The sequence below is a fragment of the Manis pentadactyla genome, chromosome 19 (assembly GCF_030020395.1).
Source record: "Manis pentadactyla isolate mManPen7 chromosome 19, mManPen7.hap1, whole genome shotgun sequence".
NCBI classification, from domain to species: domain Eukaryota; kingdom Metazoa; phylum Chordata; class Mammalia; order Pholidota; family Manidae; genus Manis; species Manis pentadactyla.
The window spans coordinates 24006311-24028939 of record NC_080037.1 but is presented as its reverse complement, the minus strand read 5'-3'; the positions used below and the strand labels follow the sequence as shown (position 1 = coordinate 24028939).

The 22629-nt window shown below is 33.8% G+C and overlaps 1 protein-coding gene across 1 annotated transcript in view; it reads right to left on the bottom strand.

Annotated features, from left to right (window-relative positions):
* RGS21 (regulator of G protein signaling 21) overlaps positions 1-22629 on the bottom strand; it is a 47106-nt gene that overhangs the window by 6865 nt on the left and 17612 nt on the right. The window contains exons 3-5 of the mRNA XM_057495180.1: positions 15481-15553; positions 11076-11265; positions 6821-6987 (exon numbers count right to left, since the gene is read on the bottom strand). Of these exons, the coding sequence (XP_057351163.1) occupies positions 6821-6987; positions 11076-11265; positions 15481-15553 (430 nt within the window). The remainder of the gene's footprint in view (positions 1-6820; positions 6988-11075; positions 11266-15480; positions 15554-22629) is intronic.

Sequence of the window (22629 nt, the reverse complement as noted above, 5' to 3'; positions counted from 1 at the left end):
GAGAAATAGAGTATTTTGTTTGCTTATATTTCAAAGGGTCATGAGCTATCTTAGATATCTGAGACCGCTGCACTGCCAGTCTCAGAAAACAAGATGTAGGATTGTGATTCTTATGAAATGACAGCTGAGATGTCATCACAACCGTTTAGAGGCTTTTAAATCCTGTCAATTTTGAAAAGGCCTTGACACAGCTGACACTGGCAACAATCCATTGCATTAAAATGACTGCCTTCTGAATAATGTTTGTGGTAGTTGTTTCAAAACAGTTTCATTATAAAGACCCAGAATATTTGAATGCTCATGTGCTTTTGTTAACTGCAAGTTATGCAAGCCAAATTTCTCTTTCCTATACCAACAGTTTTAAATTATTTTGGCTTTCAATGAATTATTTTAGTAGGAAAAATACCTTTTAAAGTGCACCCTTTGGCTTTCCTCTGACCCTAAACTGTGCTTTATATGTTTTTACATAATTTGAATGAAAAGCTTTCAACTGTGTTCTCACATTCAAATTACATAATCTTTTCCTCATTTAGAATGGATAGTGTAGCAGGAGACTGTCATTATGCAAAGGGTGTGTGCCTGCATATGTAAAACACCTTACTAAAATGGAGCAGGCAGCATCTTAGGCCTCATTCACAACAGAGCTTAAAATTACTATTCAAATTAAAGCTGCCTATAATCATGTTTTTGGTGGCATAATTCTATTTAATCACTACTAACGCCTCACGCATTACTGCATTCTTTGCATCATGAAAAGCAAACTAATATCCTGAAATATATTCTCAAGGATGGTTATTAAAGTTGAGAACAGCAAAGTTTGTAACATCTAGAAGGAATCCATCCTTGGCCAGGACTGTATTCTTTTGTTATTACTGGTTTTCAAGGCAGAAATACATGACATGACTTGGGAGGCAGTACTAACACCTGGAATTGGGCAAGAGAAGTGAAAGAAATCATAATGCATGCAATCATAATGTACAAAACTGTAATACATACAGATTGCCGAAAATAGTTGTACATGAGCAAAAGCTGTCTGGAGCAGCTGAAAGGGAGCCACATATACTGGTTTCCTTCACTAACCTCAGTTTGCTAATCCAAATTAATTTAAGTGTCACAGGGATGTGTGGAAATTCAAAAAACACTGAGCATTTTTGTTTTTGTGTTGAAATGTAGCCATCAATTTTTCAGAGTGCCAAAATGATTCCACAGATCATTAGAAGAAATACTCCTGCTACTATATTCCCTCCTGATGTCTTATCTGAATCTGGGCTTCACAGTTTAAGAAGTTATACAAATTAAAGGAGATATGAGAAAAGAAATGAAGGTTTTGATAGAAAGGAAGATAGACTTGATATGACAAGATCGTTTTATGCTTTTGTCCTTAGCATACACATCAGTTCCCAGGCTGTGTCATGAACATTTACAATAAATGGCAGATCTAGAAAAAGGAATTTGAAACCTAAAAGCGTGGGCTGTACATCTCCCTCCTCAGGGTCTGTGTATCTTAATGACTGCAGGACTCATCAGTTTATCTCTTGGTCAGGTCATTTTTCTCCTGCACAATGTGGATAGTCTTGCAATACCTTCCTTAGAAGTGAACACAATCAAATGAGATAGTTCCTTGAAAGCTCTGTGCAGATGTTTCTTTATCTCTGCTTTTCTTTCTTTTTTCCCCTCCTTTCCTTCCTTCAGCCCTTACTCCTCCTTCTCCTCCTCCTCCTGTCTCTCTCTCCCCCTGTCTCCTCTCTGAAATCCCTTCATTTTAAGATGAAATAAATACAGATGCGGAAATCACTGGGATCCAGGAGGTACAGGCGCACTCAGAGACACCCAGCCCCAGGCTTCCTGACTAGCCTTGGGGGCATAGGCTGGTCCTTTGCTCGGCTCCTCCTCTCCTCTTTCCCTCCTCCCTTCTTCTCTTGTTTCCCTCCATGCTTAAATTTCTGGTCAAAGCTTATGAATTACATTTTTGAGATACATTTCCTGACCCCATAGACTTGGATTTTCCTGCTGCGAGCTACCACGTCACCTGTATTTCCCTGCCATGATGCTCACAGGAGTTTATTGTTATTAACTTTATCTGGTGTCTTCCCACCAAGACAGTATTTTCAATTCAGGGACTCTGTCTTTTTTCTTAGGGGCACCAGTATGGTACTTGGCATATAATAGACACTTAACTATTGATTAGTGTACAAAAACTTAGGAAATTAATAAGTAGACTCATTATATCTGGGAATAATTCTATAGTTGTGGGGTATTGTTGTCAAGCAGCAATTTGTGGGGCAAGACTAAAACCAAAAATAACATCAACACATCGGGGGAATGGCACTTAAAATGCAAAGAAAAAAATATGAATATAAAATGGAGAAAACAAAATTGGTATTATAGTAATATTAAGAAATGCCTCCAAATGTCCATTTTCACTGGCTTCCTGTTACCAATAATTCACATATCTATTTCTTCCCTTAAGACTCAATTTAAAACTAAAGGCCATTTAAAGTAAAGGCCATATCTCAGTATCCGGTGTCACTGCTATTCAATCATTATATCCTTTATGCATAATGCAAACAATCTTGTCTGATACTTTATCTTCTGCACCTGATCACTTGTTTTGCTATTTTTGACTAGTTCTATACATTTCTTCTTTAAACCAACTAGATTGACAGTTTCTTCTGAGCTAAATCATAGTTCTGACCTATTTTTTTTTTTTTGCATTTCCTTATTGAGCTGCCTAGTTCACACAACACATTGCCTTATACTTTTGAGTTTATTATCTGTTCTCTTGCCTAGACTGAACTTCCCTTCTACGGAGGAACTTTATCTTATAAGGAGGTGAATAGCAGGCATAGATTAAACATGTTGATGTGAAATAAAATAAGTCAATAAATAATATTTACTGCATTAAAAATAAAAATAAAAACCAGACACAGATATTAAAAACAAGTCCTGCACAGATCCATTAAGATATCTTCTCCTTTATAACTACAGTTTCTTCTTTGTTTTATGAGTTATGCTCCTCACATTTAATTAATACATTTAAGAATTAAATATTTTGTACTAATATTTTTGGGCTTAAAAACTTTCCAATATATTTGTTCCTGGAGTGGTGGTAGTGTGAATTTGAATTTATATAATTTTTAAATATTACACTGTACTATATTTTGGAACATTTTCTAATCTCACAGGATAACAACACAATCTTCTTTTTGATCACATATTTTTCACCCTGACCAATTTGTTTTTCAATATAAAGTAACAATGATATGAATATAATGTAAATATTTAAAATACGCCAGTGTCCTAAGTTGACCATGAAAATATTATTTAAAATTTTTGAAGATTTACATTCTCTTGAAACCAAGTAATATTTTTTCTTGAAACTTTCCAAATATTATGAAATTAGTGGTCCAAATTGAATGAAGAATTAATACAAGTTTAAGTTTTTCCTTTGTCACTCATAGGTTCTTCCTGTGTGCAAAATAAAGACCCTTTAAAATATACATTGCTTTTCTAATAATTTTCTCATTTCATATCACTTAGTTGAAATACCTGGCTCAGACCTATTTTTTTTTCCTCTCAGCATTTTCTTCTGAAACTGACTAGGTACGATCCATTCAGTGAGTAGCTCTTTTTATCTAAAACTAGCGTTTTGTTAACATGTTTTTATAACATGTTCATGTATATATATTTATCAAGTATTTTAAGGTTGCTTATCTTCAAATATTCTCAAGTTTGTTGATGGTTGTTTTTGGGTTGATTCATAATGATTTGTTGAATAAAAGGATTACAATTTCTTAAAATACATTCTGCATGATTTAAACTCTAGACACATGAATTTTCATCATTCACATGTACTGTGTAGTTGTTAGCACTTTTTATAGACACATTTTTAGAGAGGAAACTGAGGTTCAGAGAGTTTACCACAGAATTACAGGATTTGAACTTAGAGGTCTTGATGTTTCCAAATTTTAGGTTTTCCATTACATCACCCTATTACTGTAGAAACTGAAAGTGCCTATTACTGTAGAAACCATATGGAAGGAGACATTGTGAGAGAAAGAGAATAATGTCCAGTTGGAATTGTTATTATCTCTCAGAGAGACCTGAAGTTCAACTTTTGTGTGTAGTCTTTGTCTGTTAGAACAGGAAGCTGAGAAGCATTAGTGATGTTAATTTAAAGACAGGGATCATTTAGTAAGGTTAGTATGGTCTAATTATAAATTGCCTAATTGCATCAATTAAAAATTTTAAGTCATGCCAGCAATTTTATAGATGAAGAAGTAAAGACACAAGAAATTGAAAAGAAAGTAAATGGAATTTAATAGACATCTGGATAGGATGACCTCATTGTTCTTTATTTTAACATTTTCAACCAAGGAAATTGGTTATAATTTTGATTCTTTATAAAAGTCAGTTGTACAACAATAACTGAATGTAGAAAATGGAGAATAGTCTCAAATGAATCTCAATCTTGAATTAATTTTCTACTTATGAAAATTATATTTTCCAACCACCATATCAAATACATCAACTTGTCTTGTTAAGTCTTGTTAAGCCTATGAGATAAACCTAGAATTCTTCCCATGGTTTCTTTATCTTTTTTGCTGTCTATCTACTCCTCATTAGCAATATCAAAATGATTGTAATTTTCAGGGAGTTTTGGGCCTCCATGCTATCTTGTGCCTTCAGTCTGAAATATTCTTGCTTCATTTGCTTTCTTGATAAATATGACTTACTTTTCATCACATATCTTTTCATATGTGAACCACTCTGCAAATCCATCCCTTAATTCTCCAGATAGATATACTACTCTTTCTTATTGTGCTAATGACAAACATTATATGTGATTTTATTATTATATTACCTACTGTGTCTTCTACTGGGAGCATTATATGTCAGTGTCTCCTTCGGCTCTATGACTTCATTGTGGGGACAGGCACTCAGAAAATCAGTTTAATGAATCAACCTTAACTGCTGTATTACACTTAACATAAAACTGATGGACCACATGGATCCTTCTTTGTTTTCAATGAATTTTGTCATATCCAATAATAATATTTTTAGACACTTCAAGGATTCAAGCAGACAACATAATCTATTACTTGATGAGCAGCCATAAATTTAATTATATTTTACTTAGTCAAAATTAATGAGATGGAGAAATTATAAAAAGCTATGAAAGCTTTAAATCCTAAAATAGCTGCACTATTCATTTAAATTATTACTATACATTTATTTTGCAAAAAAGGATTAGGAGATAAACAAAACTATTTTGTTAAAATTGATAATTTATTGTACACTGTGAGCTTGAATTCAGCTCTAATGAAAAGATTACATTTTTTATTAGAAGATTTTTCATATATAATGTTTGAGAATGTTATCCTAAAAAAATCACCATTAATTAGATGGTCTCATAAGAAAAAAACCTGGCTTTCAGGTCAATGTTACAATAAATAGGACATCTTTAGAGTTGATTTCAAAGCCTTTTAGGAAATGACACATTACTTGAAAAATCTCACATACTACATTTTCAATTTTCCAGATTCTTATTTATTCTTACATGGTGAAGCAAAATGTTGAAATAGCTCCATAGGAATTAAAGTTCTTTTCTTTTTCCCCCTATGAACTCTAGGCCATGCTTCATTGGTTAATATATCTGCAATGTTATATGAGACCAGTATATCCTGCAATAATTAATGTCCATCTAAAACTTGAACTGTTGATACAGCAACTTTATCCCTAGATTTTCTGAAAATGTTTGCACATCATCTATTCTGTCCTTTGTCCCCATAAGTACAAAAAGGCTTCTCATACCCCAATCTTAGTTTTGGATCAGAAAATGAGGTGACTGTCACCTATGAGGATATTGGCATCTCACCTCTATAAGAAAGATGACTTTTATTAGTAGTTTATGATTGGTACCAGTAGTTTAATGTAGCTTCCTGCTTGCTACTTAAGCATGAAAACTATATGAATATGATATATTCAGTGAATAATCACAGTGGTTAAAAAATATAAATTGCCTAAACTTTAAAATTAACCAATAGAGTATGTGGAGATAGTCATGGTTTGGGTTCTGGAAAATAATCAGATATTAATGAGATGTCACAAGCATAAAACATTTCTTGAGGCTATTAGCAAGGTCATTCCGGGGTTTCTCTCTAAGGTGTTTTCTATGTTCCTGATCTTGAAGAAGCACAGGTGGGTCCTGATCCCTTGACGTAATGCCGCACACCTTTAGCTCATTTTCACCATCAAAGAAATAAAGGCAAGCAAACCTTTTTCTTTTTTTGGTGGTGGTGGTAGGGGGTGGGGATTAAGACTATTACATGCTTAACGTGAATCTCCAAAATATTAAAAGTCAAGAATTTGTACTGTTCGTAGTTGTATCCAACCTATATTGTTCTTTTAAAAAACATTTTTATTTTATTCAAGAGTTTATTTCCACATTGACTTGCATGGTTCACGAAATGAAACACAAAGGTGAATGTGAAATCTAACAGCACATTTAAATAGAATTTCTGGAGGGTTAACTTTAGAGCATTTAATCTGAGATAGTAAACACTATTTTTCAAGAGTCTGCATGTTTTGCTAAGAAAACAGAAATATTTGTCATATCCAGCACATAGTAGGTGTTGAAAAATGTTTGCTGAATCCATAAAAGACAGAGGATAATTTTAAGGAACTTCTATTGAAGTTTACAGATATTTTCTATTTGAATACAGTGACAATTTGGTTTCACTTTAGATGGATTTAATGTCTTTTAATTGAGAGCTTTGCTAGGAGATGAATATTCATTATCCTAGAGTATTTTACTTACCTCTTTAGGGGCATTGGTTTCAATGAATTCAGAATAAATCATCTTGGCTTTAGAAGCAATTTTTTCTGCACTTTCTGTTTTCTTGAAGTCTTCACAGGCAATCCAGAATTCAACATTCTCTTCACTAAACTCTGACTTTAGAAATGTTCGAAAAGCATCTAGACCAGCTGTAAAATATGTGAAAAATCTTTGTATGGCCTGTACTGCAGTAGTATGACAAAATGAACACATTGTTGTATGAGTGTATATTGAATATTCAGTGGCAAATATTTATCATTCTTCTAATATAACACATATGTTTCTCTTTTTAAGTTTTGAAAACCTTGTTTTGGATCAATAACATTAACATAAAATATTTCTATCTGTATTTTTATAATTAGCTCCATTAACAAAGAAAACCTGTATGTGGGGAAAATGGAAGTTCCCATGGCCAGGATCCTCATCTGACCCTAACTACTTGATGATGTAACTGGCCTGCTGCTAGGCTCCTGCTTCCACACCAGTAGGCAATGAGCTGTTATTGTCTGAGTCACTATATAAAGAGCTCTGCCCAGTGCTCTGGGTGGAGGCAGAGACGAAGGGCGGGGGTTGCAGACCTGTGGACTGTTGGATGCAAACACGATCCTCATGCTCAACCTACCAGTGGGAGAACAAGCCGGGTAATAAACCTTTTTCCCCAAGAACATTCCGTTGTCATTCCTGTCTCACTGAATCCATAGTGAACTTGCCCAGGGCTGAAACCCTCAGGCAAGACACTGTACTTTTTCTTTCTAGGTCTGAAAAATCTAGGATTTTGTTAGGAGAAAGTCTTTTTTTTTTTTTTTTTAAATGGAAGTTTTTCATAGGAAACTCTGTGGACTTTACTGGACTTTCCAGACCCATTGGTCGAAGCCCAAGTGTACTGAATGATGTTATACTAACTTCAGATTAAGAATACTTTTGTTGCTATGAGTTGGTGAGGAAATTCGAATTGATGCTATGGGGATAGATTGTGTTGGTTTGTGTTTACAGTGAAGGGGGAAGGGCTGGCAATCATTAATTTTGGATGATATATTGGTCAGTTGTAATCTCTAAAAGAAGAAAGATTTGGTATGAATGCTTCTTCCCTTTATGTTGTGATGGGCAACTTTAATTCAATAAGGCCAGCGCACGGACTTTCCCTGATGTTGCCTTAAGCAAAATGGTGGCGCCTGTTCGGACTCAGCCTGCCAGTGTTTTCCTCCCGTTCCCAGGCATCCTCCGAGCATGCATTTTCCAGACACTTTAGACCAGGGACTGTAAATGGGCCCACTTACTTGCAGGCTTGTTTACTTTGCCTTGACTAGTATATGCATCTTTTAAAAATTTAATAACAGATAGTGCTTGTATTTGGGATTTCCATAGGTCCCACTTCTCTCCATTACCCTACTTTCAGCCAAATTTACACATTTGCCATTCCTTGCTCCCACAGATAGTTGAGTTTATGGCCACCGTTTATACTGTTCCTTTCTCTATTTTCCTCAGCAAAATGTGCCCTGACATAGTCTTCTTTGGTATATCTAGAGCTCATTTGGGAAGGTAATTCTCGCTAAATCTTATAAGGTTGAGTATGGTTAAAAGCGTGCTTCTGGTTAGATAATAGGTTAGAAAGAGCATTATCAGATTCCCATAGTTGAATGAAGTAAGTCAGTTCTTTAAATTCATATTATTCAGTTTCAGACTTTTTAATCTTCTAAGGGCAGTTTCTGTTCATAATCAAGACTATGTATCTCTCTGAGGAGGAATATGTATACCAGTGCTTTTATCTCTTAGAGGGATTTGCCCTACAAAATGGTGGTGGTTTTCTCCTCTACCTGCCCCCTGTCCTTTACACGTGCTCGAAGCAGCTTGGCCCTGCCTGCATGCTCAGAGAGCTGACCCTTCAGATTCCAAAGGAGGGAGAAATAAGTTCTATGGGGACTCAGGGGCAAGGAAAAATTGACTAGAGAAAAAGAAAATATAAGAAAAATTTATGTAAAAGCAGCCAGTCAGTTATTTGTAGGTTGCTATAGGTAGGAGGTGAAGTGAAGGTTAGTTGAGAGAAAAGAGAAAAAGGCTTCATGGAGTAAGATTAAAGTGTCTAAAAACACTGAATTAAAAATAGATATAATGTTTTTTTTATTATTTGAAACAGAGGTGAAATAACAAGTCATTGCAAAAGGTTATCAGGTACAATTAAAATTCTTAGTAGAAATATTGGAGAGTGTGGATGTCGTTAATATGTGAACACTATAAAAAATTCAATTAACTCACATTTCTTGCATTTAAAAATACATCCAAGAAGCTTCTGTGACACAAATTTAGGTTATAAAAATCTTCTTAGTAACACTCAATTAAAATTTTCCATGAGTTTGGTCCAAACAACAATGAATTTGAGGGGTCTAAACTGAATATATGCTAATGTCTATTTTATATAGAGTAAAGTATGCTCTAATAAAAATGAAAGAATGTTGCAGATTCAGGTCTGTTATATCCATGTGCCATTAAGGCGTATGAAAGCTTTCTTGTGGTGAGGATTATCTAAATTCATCCCCAAAAGATGGGAAGTTAGAGATAAAGAGACTTACTATTTTCTTCCATTCTGCAATTTTAATGAAGGATACTCTGAGCTAACAATTAACATCTCTCCTAACTTCCATTGCTAAGTGTAGCACACAATGGAAGAGAATAAAAAATTAAAAGGAGCTAGTTGTCTTTGTCTTGGACACACTATTTTATTGAACTACTCTTTTGTGCTGTATATATACATTGAATGTTCAAAGATGTCATATGGAATGATATGCTACATGCCATTAAAATCATACTATGTGATGATATTCTCTGCAAGATGAAATGATGACTGGTTAGACCCAATAGGGGCTTACAAATGGATACGTTAGCAATAGGTGATGCAACCTGCACTAGCACCTGTGCCCACTACAAGTAGACAAAATAATTAGAGAATTCAGTGAGTCCTTTAGCTGTTTGAAGCATTCAAATGCATGTAAGCTGTTTCGCTGGTATTATAAAAAGCAAAGCAAAAGCCTAACAGCTATTCAGATGAATCTATGACTTTTCTATTTTATGTGGGCATGAAATAAAAAATCCTAGGAGGAATGCAGATGGAAGTATTTGCCTCTATCTCCCTACTTTCCATGCCTCTGTTCTGTGGTTCTGTCCTCTAGGGCTCCCCTACTCTGGAGCCAGCCAAGTCACCACCTGCTGAGATATTTCCTGAGGCTCTTAGCAAACCTGATCTGTTCCACTGGTTACATATTTAAGGAGGAATGAAACATGCCATTTAAAACTTACAAAAACGCAATTCCACTTCCTCGATGTCTTTATTGTACGTCTTTAGTTGGATTCTAGGAGTAATGTGGATTATTTTATATCTATGCTTTAGGAATCAGTTACTTAAGAAACATAGAATCAGAGGATAATTGCATCTAATTAAATCTAACTTTATATATTAATAAACATTTATGAATAATTTATAAAGTTTGATCATATTTTAATCTTCTCCAATACTCTGATATTTACTGTATGAAGTAAAAGTGAAAATGACATGTGACTAATACAAACAATATTACATTTAAAATGTAGTCTATAAATGACTATATAGCATCAGTTTTCTCCCTGTATGAAATAGAATTATTGTAAAGCAGGATTATCTATACCACAAACAGAAGCTCTAGATACCTTTGTAAATAATTACTTCATAACAAATTCTGGATTTTTTAATAATTGGCCAAAATTAGCTTTTTGAACCACCCTATTAGATCCAAATTCACATCTGCAGATGTACATTAATATCTACACATACATTTAAGTGTGATTTTGTATTCACTAAAAATAAGACTAACTCAGTTGAAATAAATATTTTAAAAACTTTATTTTAGCCCACAGGACATGAAAAACAAGTGACTTATTTAAAGTTTCAACTTTTTAATAGTTTGTATGTTTCTTTAATTTATAACAAACGTAGTCATTATATACCTCAAATGTTAATGAGTCTAAGAAAATGACAAATTTCTTACTTCTTAGTTGGGATTTCGTTTTTGTTTTAATGTTCAGAGTTTCTACAATCTTGTCATATTTTAGTTCTAACTTAATTCCATTTAGACTCTGAGCCTGTATAAGTCTGTGACTATTGGGACAATTCAAATATTGATAAGACTTATACTTTATGTCTACAACTTTCAGAATTTAACAATTTACTTTTAATCATTGTATGTTTAAACTTATTATTGGATCTTACCTTGGTTTGTTAAAAGTATGTCCATATTTTCAGACCACACTATTGCTTCTGTCGTTGGTGACCTGTAGAAACAACATCTACCCTTGACAATAGCATTGTGATCTTTTTCTTCTATAACATATGGTAATACTTGAGCTATATATATTTGTTGAATTACATAATTTAAATCACCTTGGCACCATAAATCAAACTGCATTTTACAATTACAAGGTCAACAAGAATTATATAATTTTTCCTACACGGGACTGCAATAGCAACACAAAGTGGGGTGTAATTTTGATACCAGCAAATTATTTATTAATATAACTGACACTGTTAACAGTATTAGCATATTCTTAAATTCTAATAAAGGCAAAAGGGAGATATTGCTCATCATTCTATGGAGCATAGTGAATTTTTTCTTTATGCAACATTAGTCTATTACTGAAAAGTTATCATGATAGAATAGTGATGAATGAGCTATTTCCTAAGTTTTTCATTATATGAAATTACCAGATTCACAATTATACATCTCAAAAAAGTTTTGAAAAAGTTTTGATTAAGGATTTCTAACATGTGATGACCCTGAAAATATTTATTTATTGTATTTTGAGAAGTCTTTAACCCACTCTAAGACAAGCCTTTATTTCTCTTTAGACTGGTATGCTTCCAGTTCTGGGCTGATTTATTTAAATCTAGGCATCTGTCAGGCCAGAATAATATCTTTTCCAAAGCAGTCAAAAATTTATAGACTTAAGTTTTCTAAAGAAATGATACTTTTGGAGATGTGATGTAGAAATAATAAATCAGGTTTAAGATACAAACTTTCTGAGATGCAAATATATCATGTATTATTCCCCTTAGTAAACAAAGATCCCAATGAAATAAGCCCCCATCTATAGAAAGCATCTGTTGTCCAAAAAAAAACCAACACCTTGGTTTATGTAGCTGTGGTGTGCAAATGACTTACTTGCAGAGCGGGATGGGCTAACTGAAGAATTCTATTAGTGACTGATAATTAAATGGAGTCTCATATCTAGTCATTCCTAAAAAATTTTTATTTACATATCAAGGTGACTAATCTTAAACCAGCATGAAGGGACCACTTTGCTCATATCCTATGATTTTCTGTGATCTGCTGCAGTTCTTACTCTTTGTGTCGGGCTCGATGGGTTCCCTTGTGTTGGTACAGTCGGAGCTGTGTTTTCAGGTGATGATGGCTGTCCTCGGGACACAGAGAGGGGCTGTATCACTCCTGTGACATTTTGTTATCCTCCATTACTTATATGTCCTGTCTCAAATTTACTTCCCCAGTGGTGGCAGCTGATTTTCCTTTCTCCCTTGATTTTCTCAATTTTGGTGACACACAATTTCATCCAAAACCATTCTGAGATGGTGGTTTTTCATTCAAACAGACATTTTACAAGTCTAAGTTGCTCAATTTCTATCTTTCATAAATGGAGAATGAGACCCAATCTTGAGTTAATTTTACATTGAAAAGCTTTTGTGTGCTATAAAACCTGTTACTCTAATAAGCATATATTTCGTATGAGTCTAATAATAGGAATTTTATCAGACAGTGCAAAAATCATCATACGGTCTCTTAAAATGAACATGTTTCAAAATGTCTCTATTTGTAGATTGAAATTTGGTGGTTAGAAGAGTATTTGAATTAAAATGTACTTAGGACCTGTGGAATCTATGTTAATGAATAGGGCAGAGGGTACTTTTGAGCCTCAGCCTGACCACACCATGTAGCCATTTTGAATGAGGAACAGCCGTCCAAGAAAAACACTGTGAAATAAAATCTTGACAAAATCAAGGACAAACATATGTTTCCCCATTAGGATGTAAGTTCTCTGATGACTGGGATAAATGTAACTTTTCCACCAAAAACAGAGTGTTTGGTCCAAGAAATATTTGTCAAGCATATAAATGAATAATGAATGAATGGGCACACCCCAAATAGTGGCAGACAAAGCCGGCAGTGGAATAGGGCAGCGGCCTTCGAGAAGCTGGTAGGTAACGGCGATAAGAAGGTTACTGAGAGGTATGGCTGAAGTAGTGTGTTGTCTTCAAAGGGTGCTCTCAGTGAGGGAAAAGGGGAATGGTATGAAAGCATCCCCGGGCAGTGACACACCACAGACCTCACCCTCAGCCCTGAATATGTGAAACTGGAGATAATGGACACCATCCATTCTGGAAGGCATAAAGGCAAATCATATCCTTTAGCAACAGCCAGATTTTGCTTAAGCCAAAAGCAAAAGGAATAATGAAGAAGTCTTTTTGGAATGGAGTGTTCAAAGAAATGGTAGTTATTGTTATTATCTTGGTTAATGTAGGAAGACAGTAAAAAGAGAAAAAAGAAAGTAAAGTTTGAGAGATGGTACAGAACCAAGCACAGAAGAAAAATCTTGTTTTGAATTAGATATCCTAGAATATGATAGATAGTCTATAGATAAAGAATATCATATATAATAGAAGTAGAGATACTGGCATATTTAGCACCCTATTTGAGGTCCACCAGTTGCTGACATTGTTATAAAGGGAGAAACTGCCCGGCTCTCAGAAGGAACGACCGCTGGTGTTTCGCAGTGCCTGGAAGGCCCTCAGCTCATTGTCTGCCAACTGATTGCATGTTGGATCTGAGAGGTTTTATTCTGACTACCTGATAGGTTGGAAGGCTGGTGGCACCCCAGTACTTACTTTTCAGAAGCTGGGTAAAATATAATTATTTTAAGGAGTAATGTTTTTAATTTGCTGTACAAATTTTTAAGTTTTGGGTTGACCGTATATTTATAATTCTGTGGAAGTAGATTATTGCTATATATGAATAAACAGAGAGACAATGTCTAAAATAGCCCTAAAATGCGCCAAAATGTATTGAATATTTACAATCTATACCACCACATGGTGCTAAGCATGTCATATGCTTTATCTCATTTATTCTTGAAAATGACGTCTGTTTTTTAATCTTGTATTATTAATGAGTGAAAAGGCCCAGACGTGCTAATAACTGGCAAAATATCTCACATATATTAATGAGAAGTTAGAATTCAAACACAGGTGTATCTGCTTTTAACCCCGACTGTTTTTATACTTCTTTCTGGAATAGATGAATCAATACACATATGCTTACACTTTGTTCATGTTTTGAAACATTACGGTAAATAATTGGAAAGTGCTTTTTCTGCAACAGAGTTTTATTAAACACACAAATATTACCTCTAAGTAATAGTTAAATTGTGATAATTAGCTACTCAATAGAAAGTTTACAGAAGACAAAGATTCTTAAATCTTATGCATTATCAAATGAAAATGGGATATTTCTCATTTGAGATGTGAGGGAGAAATGTGTTTTATGCTTTAAAAAATGCATTTATATAAATGTTAAGAAGGAAATCTATTGAATTTGAATTGTGGAAAAAGAGGGTAACTGATTTAAAAGTGGAATGATGTGGCTGAAGTTTACCTGCCATGTGTTACCTTAAGTAAATGTATGATGTGTCACTGTCATTTCTTTCTTTCTCTTTTTTTTATGTTATTTGAATTTTCATTGTAATTTGAACAGAGCTCTTGCTTGGCCCCTCTCATTTGTATGCATGTATGTATTTCCTGGATAATTGTGATGCATAATCAGAGTAACTTTTTGTATGCATATGATTTGCCATGAAAATTCACCATATATCTGGAGCCAAAACTGCACTTAGTGTTTCATGGGGTTTTGGCTGATTTTCTTTCTGTTTCCTTCATTAAGCAAGTATCATCAAGGCCAGCAGTTCCCATATTATTTGTCCGGAGAAGAGCCAGGCCAGATGGGAACTGCGTGAAAGCCACCAGTTATCTTGCTAATTGTGCCAGCTAGAACCAGTTGTATTGCATTAAAATATTTGGAATCCAACAACTTAGCTGTTCACACTCAATTAGCAGGGTGCTGGAGAATGGGAAGTTCAAGCAAGGAGTCCATGTGTTCAAGGAAGTGACAGCTGCTTCCTTACCCAGCGTTTGAGATCTATTTTCAAATTTCTTAATAAGTCCTTACCCAGCATTTAATATCTATTTTCAAATTTCTTAATAAGTATCACAAAAGTAAATAAGTTTTGCAAGGGTCATATATATCTTATGTCTTTAACATTTAATAATTTGGAAAGTTTCACTGAGAGAGAACTCAGTGTTTTTTTTCTCCACTTTATAACCTTTCTTTGTCTTAGCAAATATAAAAATTAACTGTAGAAGAGAACCACAACTTTTGTTGACGTGTATTAGGAAACAAGAAACCTACAGAGAAAGGAGAAAAAATAAATCAGGAAGACAACAATTAGCATATTTATCATAAATGAAGGAAAAAACTACCCAGGTTAATGGAGACTCAAGTGTTGCATTTGTACATCTTTGGAGATAAAAACAGCTTTAAACAGCAACTCACTTTACTGGCATTTTTCCTTCCTGTCTGATTGTCACAGATGACGTCAAATTTCTCTTTCTGACAGATCTTCAAGCTGAAGGTAATGTAACAGTAGGAACATTACAATTAGTATGCAAATACCTATCCCCTGGGTTCTTTAAGTCATTGGCATTCTTTAAATCATGCTTTCTCAGTATTTTTCATTTTGATGTTAACTTTTCAATGGTCAAACCACTTAAACTTCTAAGTAACGAATAATTCTGAATAAAAATATGACATTTCTCCGAGTCTGTGGCATGACTGAAATAAATTCCATTTGAAAGTTTACTTTCTAAAGTTCATATACATCCGTTTACAAGACAGCTATTGTTCACATGAGGTAAAATCAACTCAAAAACTTATAAAATTTACATTTAGCTTTAGGTCTTTAATCTGTCTAAGAGATCATTTTCTTTTCCTTTTTACTTTCATTTTCAGAAAGTCTGAGGAAGACTTTTTAATACACTTATCTTAATATATTTTTAAGTATTTTTACAATTTTATTCATGGACTAAAATATTCTAGTATGTGGCATTATACTTTTTAAAAAACTATGCACTTTTTATAGCTTGATAACATGCATTTCTCTATTTTTTTAACCTTGAATCTCATGGCATTTTACACCAATATTTCTTCATGCAAAGCTGATATTTAAGGTAGTCATGCTTGAATACATTTATCAAAATAAAGGCCATATGTTGGTTTTTTTATTTGTAGGCAAAGTTTTGTACATGTAACCCATGCTTTATCACGTTTTAATCTAATATAACAAGAGTTCTTTGGTAGTAAAATCCTACCACTATACATTTGTAACCCTCAATGTAAATTAAACACTCCCGAAAAATTGAAGAGTTTCAGGGTGGAAGAGCAAAAGGAGTCAGAAGACAGCAGAAAAGCTCTCTCCCTGACTTAGCACTGGCACATTCCCATTTAGCTGATCTCTGCAATGCCAGAGGGTGTCTCCTATGCAAGTGGCCTTGAGCTATTGAGACTGACAGAAGAAGGAATGACCCAGAGTTAGTGTATCATTAAGAAGGGATGTCATCAATTACTTAGTTCATTTTAATTCAAGCACCATTAAGTAATGTTTTTATGAAATGCAAAAACTGAATCATTAAACTTATTTAGACTTTTTTTTTTGCAGAGAAGGGATAATGAAGTACTAACTTTGTAATATTTGCTCTAACATAGTACCTTTTGGAAAAATAAACTGTCAAAAATTTAAAGACTCTCTTGGTAAAAACCATGCAAAATATGTAAAAAATATGAGCCAGAGTTAGGCTTACTTTATAAAACTTTAAAACAAAAAATGAAATTTCTGTTTTGATTTCAACGTAGCTGAAAGTGTGTGCATTCTCGTACATCCTTCCACAGCACGAATTATCATTTGTTTAATGTGTACTGCCCATTCCTTACAAACTTCTTTCACTTTTTCAGGAAAATTGTATTTGATTTATCAAATGAGGCTTCCTAATAAATGAGCAGAAGAGTAAACTGATTTTTTTAGGCTGAATGATTCATTACTGCATTCAATACATCTTGGCAAAAGACTGCCATATAGAGGTAGTGTTGGAACATCTAAATATCATCGTGGTCTCAGGGGATTCAGGTCCCATTATCAGAGCTCGTGCCCAGCATGGTAGGCTAAATAATGGCCCACAAAGATGTCTGTGTTAATGCCTAGAGCCTGTGAATATCTTACCCTACATGGCAAAGATTTGTTGATCATTCTAGATTATCCAGGTGGGTTCAGTGCAATCGCTAGGGTTTTACAGGAAAGGGGCAAGAGGCTTAGTCACTTGTAGCATACGTGAGGACAGAAACAAGAGGTCAGAGCGAAGGAGGCAAGGAATGTGGTGGCCTCCCTCAGCTGAGCAAGGCAGGGCACCAGGGCTTGCTGACAAATCGGTCACGTTACTTGGTAGGCACATCTCAGGTCCGTGTGCCTTAGGGGTACTTTTTCTGTGTTACCTTAGGATTCCCAGTCACTGATGATCAAAGAAACATTCACCTCAGGAGAGTGAAATGTTTAACAAGCTTTCTGATGTAAGCAAAAATGTCTTTTATGTTTTAAAAGTTGAATACTATCTTACACTTTAATGGATTCATATACTTCTATTAATTAATTGTAATTAAATTTGAATAGTATGATAGCAATGAGTAAAAGTAAAAGTGTTATCCAAATCAAAAGATCACTTTTCTCTATTATTTTTGCCAAGAATATTTAACCTCACATTATAATCTCATTGTCTTCATAATATCTGTTATTAATCATTTCCTTGTAGTTTTTTTCTTTAGCTGAGTATTTTAACAACATAGAGATAAATAACCATTTAATTGACTCTTCTTTCCCATATTGTAATTTCTGGGTTGCTATCTCATACACACAGCAACTAATTATTTGACTTTTCTCCTGAACTAAACTTCCCTTTCTTTACTATATGGTAGAGCTCAGTATTCAGTGCAAAAACGTGTAAGGCAGGGTAGCAGTTATATGGAATATTAATAAAGCTAAGTAACTATTTTAAGAAGAATATTTCAACTGGTATCTATGTACATCTTTGGCTAAAAATACTTTGTTCACTTTTGTGGCCCAACAGACTACTCGAGGCTTTGTAGTAGGGAATAAATACCTTAGTCTGGGTAGTGGAATTTTGACATATTGAGAAGAAGGATAGGCTGTACATTATAGCTTTTTAAAATACAAAGTAGAGAGAAGATGCTAAGGTGTTCTTATATTTGAAAGTACTAATCCCTAAAAAGGAAGAATGAAACACAAATTCTGGCTATGTATGTCTAAACTGAAATTCTCTGATACACCCAGATACATTTCAAGCCCAGTATACAATATTCATGACCATTTTATAAGGCAATGGCTCTATTTATTTTGTCACTAGAATCAGTTATGTAAGCCATGATATAAATTTAAGTTTATTTAATTCTGTTATTTCAACCAGATCCAAATTCCAATTAGGGATAAATTGGCCCTCCCTATTTAGTTATCCAGAATGGAAAAGGTAAAAGAAAATAAAATTCTAACCAAGTCAGTCAACTTTCTTCCTTAGCATACGATAAGACTATTTTCATGTCGATTTTTCATAACAAGACTTTATATCCTTGCATAATAATTTTCCTTTCATACATATGTGTGTGTGAATATATATGGAAAATTTCGCATATTTATTTATGATAAAATATATAACTTTTAAATTTGTGAAATTATTTTTCTAGAATGGAGAGGGGAGAAAGGCAATGAAAAACTACTCACTTTTTATAGCAAGTATTAGTAAAACATCTGGCTAGATTCTTGAGGACATTCAACCATTTAATTTTTTGACAGGCTGAATGAGTTTCTCCTAATTTGTGGATTATTGCTGGAAGAACTCTCTTTTCAACATTATAAAGGAGGCAGGAAGTCATCAAATATGTTCACTGCCGGGAATCAGACAGTAGCAATGTCTTCCATTGAATTTATCATTCCCTGGCAACTTGAGCCTTTTATCTTCTGATCAGTGGTGCTTAGGCTTGACTTATAGACTGGCTACAGGAAATTCAGAAATGTCATACCTACATTAATTTTCAATCAATTGATCTTTAGACAATATGCTTCACACAGAAGGTTACAGAATTGTTAATCTAGATACTATTACAATGAGTGTGCTTCCCAGAACAACAACAGAAATCTTCAGGAGTTTCCCATTGCTTACTTAGTAAGTCAAGAATCTTGAACATGGCCGTATGTACCCTATTTCTCGAAAACATATTTTTTTGCCGTTACTAAGATGCTATTGGATACCAGATACTGTATATAGCTTTACATAGAGTGTTTAATTTCATTCTATAAAATTCTAAGGTCCTCATTTATATGGGAGGAAAGAAGTTAAAAAAGTCAGTTCCTTTCTCCCAAAAGAAATTTAAATGATGGAGCAAGGGTTCAAATATGGGTTTAACTGATTACAAAACCTATGTTCTTTCTTTGCATATTATTTAAAATTTCAAATCATGTACATCCTTTGCTGTGAAGGTATTTATCATAAGTTTAAAAGAAAAAAGTGTCAAGTGTTACTCTGATGATCTTTGAAATTATATTTTTTATAGAAGACATGGCAGAGTGGGTTATATAATGAACAGGTTTGTTCAGGATCATATCTCAACTGTTATAGGTCCAGACATGGTAATAAATACATATTTGGAAGAGTATATGAAATTAGACTTAAAAATAGGAGGCTTTCAAGGTTTGTAATGATGTAAGTAGAATATGGGTTATGATTTATTTTAAAAAGCGTGCTACCCTAACATCAGCTCAGTCTTGGTGGGAAAAGGGCAAAGAAGTGAAGGCAGGGGGTGCATATACAGCACATATCCTTTTGTAAATTTAGCACTATGATTTCACACGTGTCATGCCCTTTATTACATGGGTTCCCTTAGTACGCTTAATGTACATATATGTAAATACCACATTTTATTTCCTCATGTTTGCTCAGAATTTTGTAACTCATTCTTTATTCCAACATCTTCTCGCTCTTCAACATTTGTCTTTACTTGATTTTTGGGGGGGCTCCTAAGTTTCCTACACATATTCCAGCATGATTTTGATGATGCATGTTCTTTATTTGTTAAAGGTTTTAAATGAGAAATAAGGTGGTCTCTCATGATATAATCATAAAAGTAAGTTATGCTCATTGTTCTATGAAGGGATGCCAGTTCTTTCTAACATAGACAAATTCAATTCTAAAACTAATAAGGAAGAATGTTGGTAGAAATCACTTCATAAATTGTGTCTTATCTTGACCACAAAACTATACAATCATGATTTATTATCCTCACTTTAAAGATGATAAACGGAAACTTGGAAAATGAATTAAGACTTTCATTTATGATTACACAACTAGTAACTTCTTAAGTGAATAACTGCTGTGTCTTGGATTGAAGTTTTGAACTCTTTAAATCCAAATATACTTTCTACTAAACTTCTTATGAGAAGTTCTCTGTCTTAAAATGTAGCTTAGATTAGCAAAGGACATGCAGACCCAAAGACAATACTATATATACAGGAAGTCCATCTTTTTATAGTCACAATGTGTTTAGAGAGCCATATGTTAAAGTAGTTCACTTTTATCACAGGATTAATGATATAATTTTGAGTTATATTTTAAGCCATATAACATGTTTTAATTTTTTAAGGCTTTTTATTTTGACATAACTATAAATTAACAAGAAATTATGAAGATAAGACAGAGAGGTCCCATATACCCTTCACTCAGTCCGTCCCAGTGGTTGTATCTTATATAATTACAGCACATTGACAGCAACCCGACATTGGTACATGGATGTTTATTTCTGTCATTTTATCACATGCATAGATTCATGTAACCACTATTGCCGTCAAGATACAGAACTATTCATCCCCTAAGTGATCTCCCTTATGCTTCCCCTTTAGAGTCATCCTCTGCATCAATTCCTGCTCCTGGAAACCACTAATCTGATTTAATCTCTCTATTTTTTGTCTTTGGATACTGTTCTATAAATGAAATTATATACTTTATGACCTTTTGATATTGGCTATTTTCACTTAGCATAATGTCATTTAGCTCCAGCCAAGTTGCTGTGTGTATGAATAGTCTATTCTTCTTATTGATGAGTTGTATTCCATAGTACGGATGTACCACTGTTTGTTTAATGGTTCACCTACTGAGGGACATTTTTGTTGTTTATAGTTGTTGGTCTATTACAAATAGAGCTGTTATGAACAGTTGTGGGCAGGATTTTATGTGGACATAGGTTTTCATTTATCTGAAATAAATGCTGAAGGTTGTAATTGGTAAGACTGCATATGGTAAGTAGATATATATATGTGTGTGTGTGTATATATATATGTTTACTAATATATGTGGCATTTATATATGTATGTATTTACATATATATGTGTATACACGCACATACTTTTTTTTAAAGAAACTGATAAAGTATTTCCACAGAGACTACATTTTATATTCTTACCTGCAGTGTATGAGAGACTCAGTATTTCTGCATTCTCACCAGCTTTTACTTTTGTCATTGTTTTTTATTTTGTATGTTCTAATAGGTATGTAGTGATAACACCTCATGGCGTTAATTTAATTCCATAACAGCTAGTGATGTTGAGCATCTTTGCACGTGCTTCTTTACCATCTGCATATTCTCTTTGGTGAAGTACCTCTTCAGGTGTTGCACGTTTTCTAACTGGACCACAAGGTTTTTTAAAAGCTTGAGTTTGAGAATTCTTTATATATGATAGGTATGAGTTCTTTGTTAGATATGTAGCTTGCAAATACGATTTTCTAATAATATATTTCATCCTCTTACCATGGTTTTTCACAGAGCAGGACTTCTTAGTTTTGGTGAAGTACAAATGATTGTTGTTCTTTTATGAATGTGCTTTTGGTATTATTTCTAAGAACTCTTCCCCAAGTCCTCTGTCTCAAACATTTTCTCTTGTTACATTCTAAAAAAAAAATTCATTTTCTGTTTTACATTTGGAATATTATTCAGTCTTAAAAAAGGAAGGAAATCCTGCTGTTTGTGAGACTACGGATGCCTCTTGAAGGCATTGTGCTAAGTGAAAAAAGTCAGACACAGAAAGACAAATACTGCATGATCTGATTTATATGTGGAATCCAAAATATTCACATTCTTAGAAGCAGTGAATGAAATAGTGGTTGACAGGGATGGACACAAGGGGGATAATGGAGAGCCATTGTTCAGAAGGTACAAAGTTTCAGTTATACAAGATAAATTGGTTCTGGAGATCTAATGTATGCCATGGTGACTACAGTCTGTATGGTGTAGTTGAAATTTGCTTGAGAGGGTAGACCTTAAATGTTCTCACCACTCCCAAAGGAAGAAAATGGTTAACTATGTAAGGCAATGATCATGTTAAGTAGCTTGATTGTGGTGATTGTTTCAGTGTATACATATATTAAAACATTAAGTTGTATACATTAAATGTATATAATTCCTATGTTCATAACTCAATAAAGCTGAAAAAACAGTTTAAGTTAGGTACATCTATTTTTATTTAAAATAGTAAATTTTTTTATCAAGTTACTTACAGCTTTTTCATCCAATCACAAGTAAGAAAGTAAAATGTGC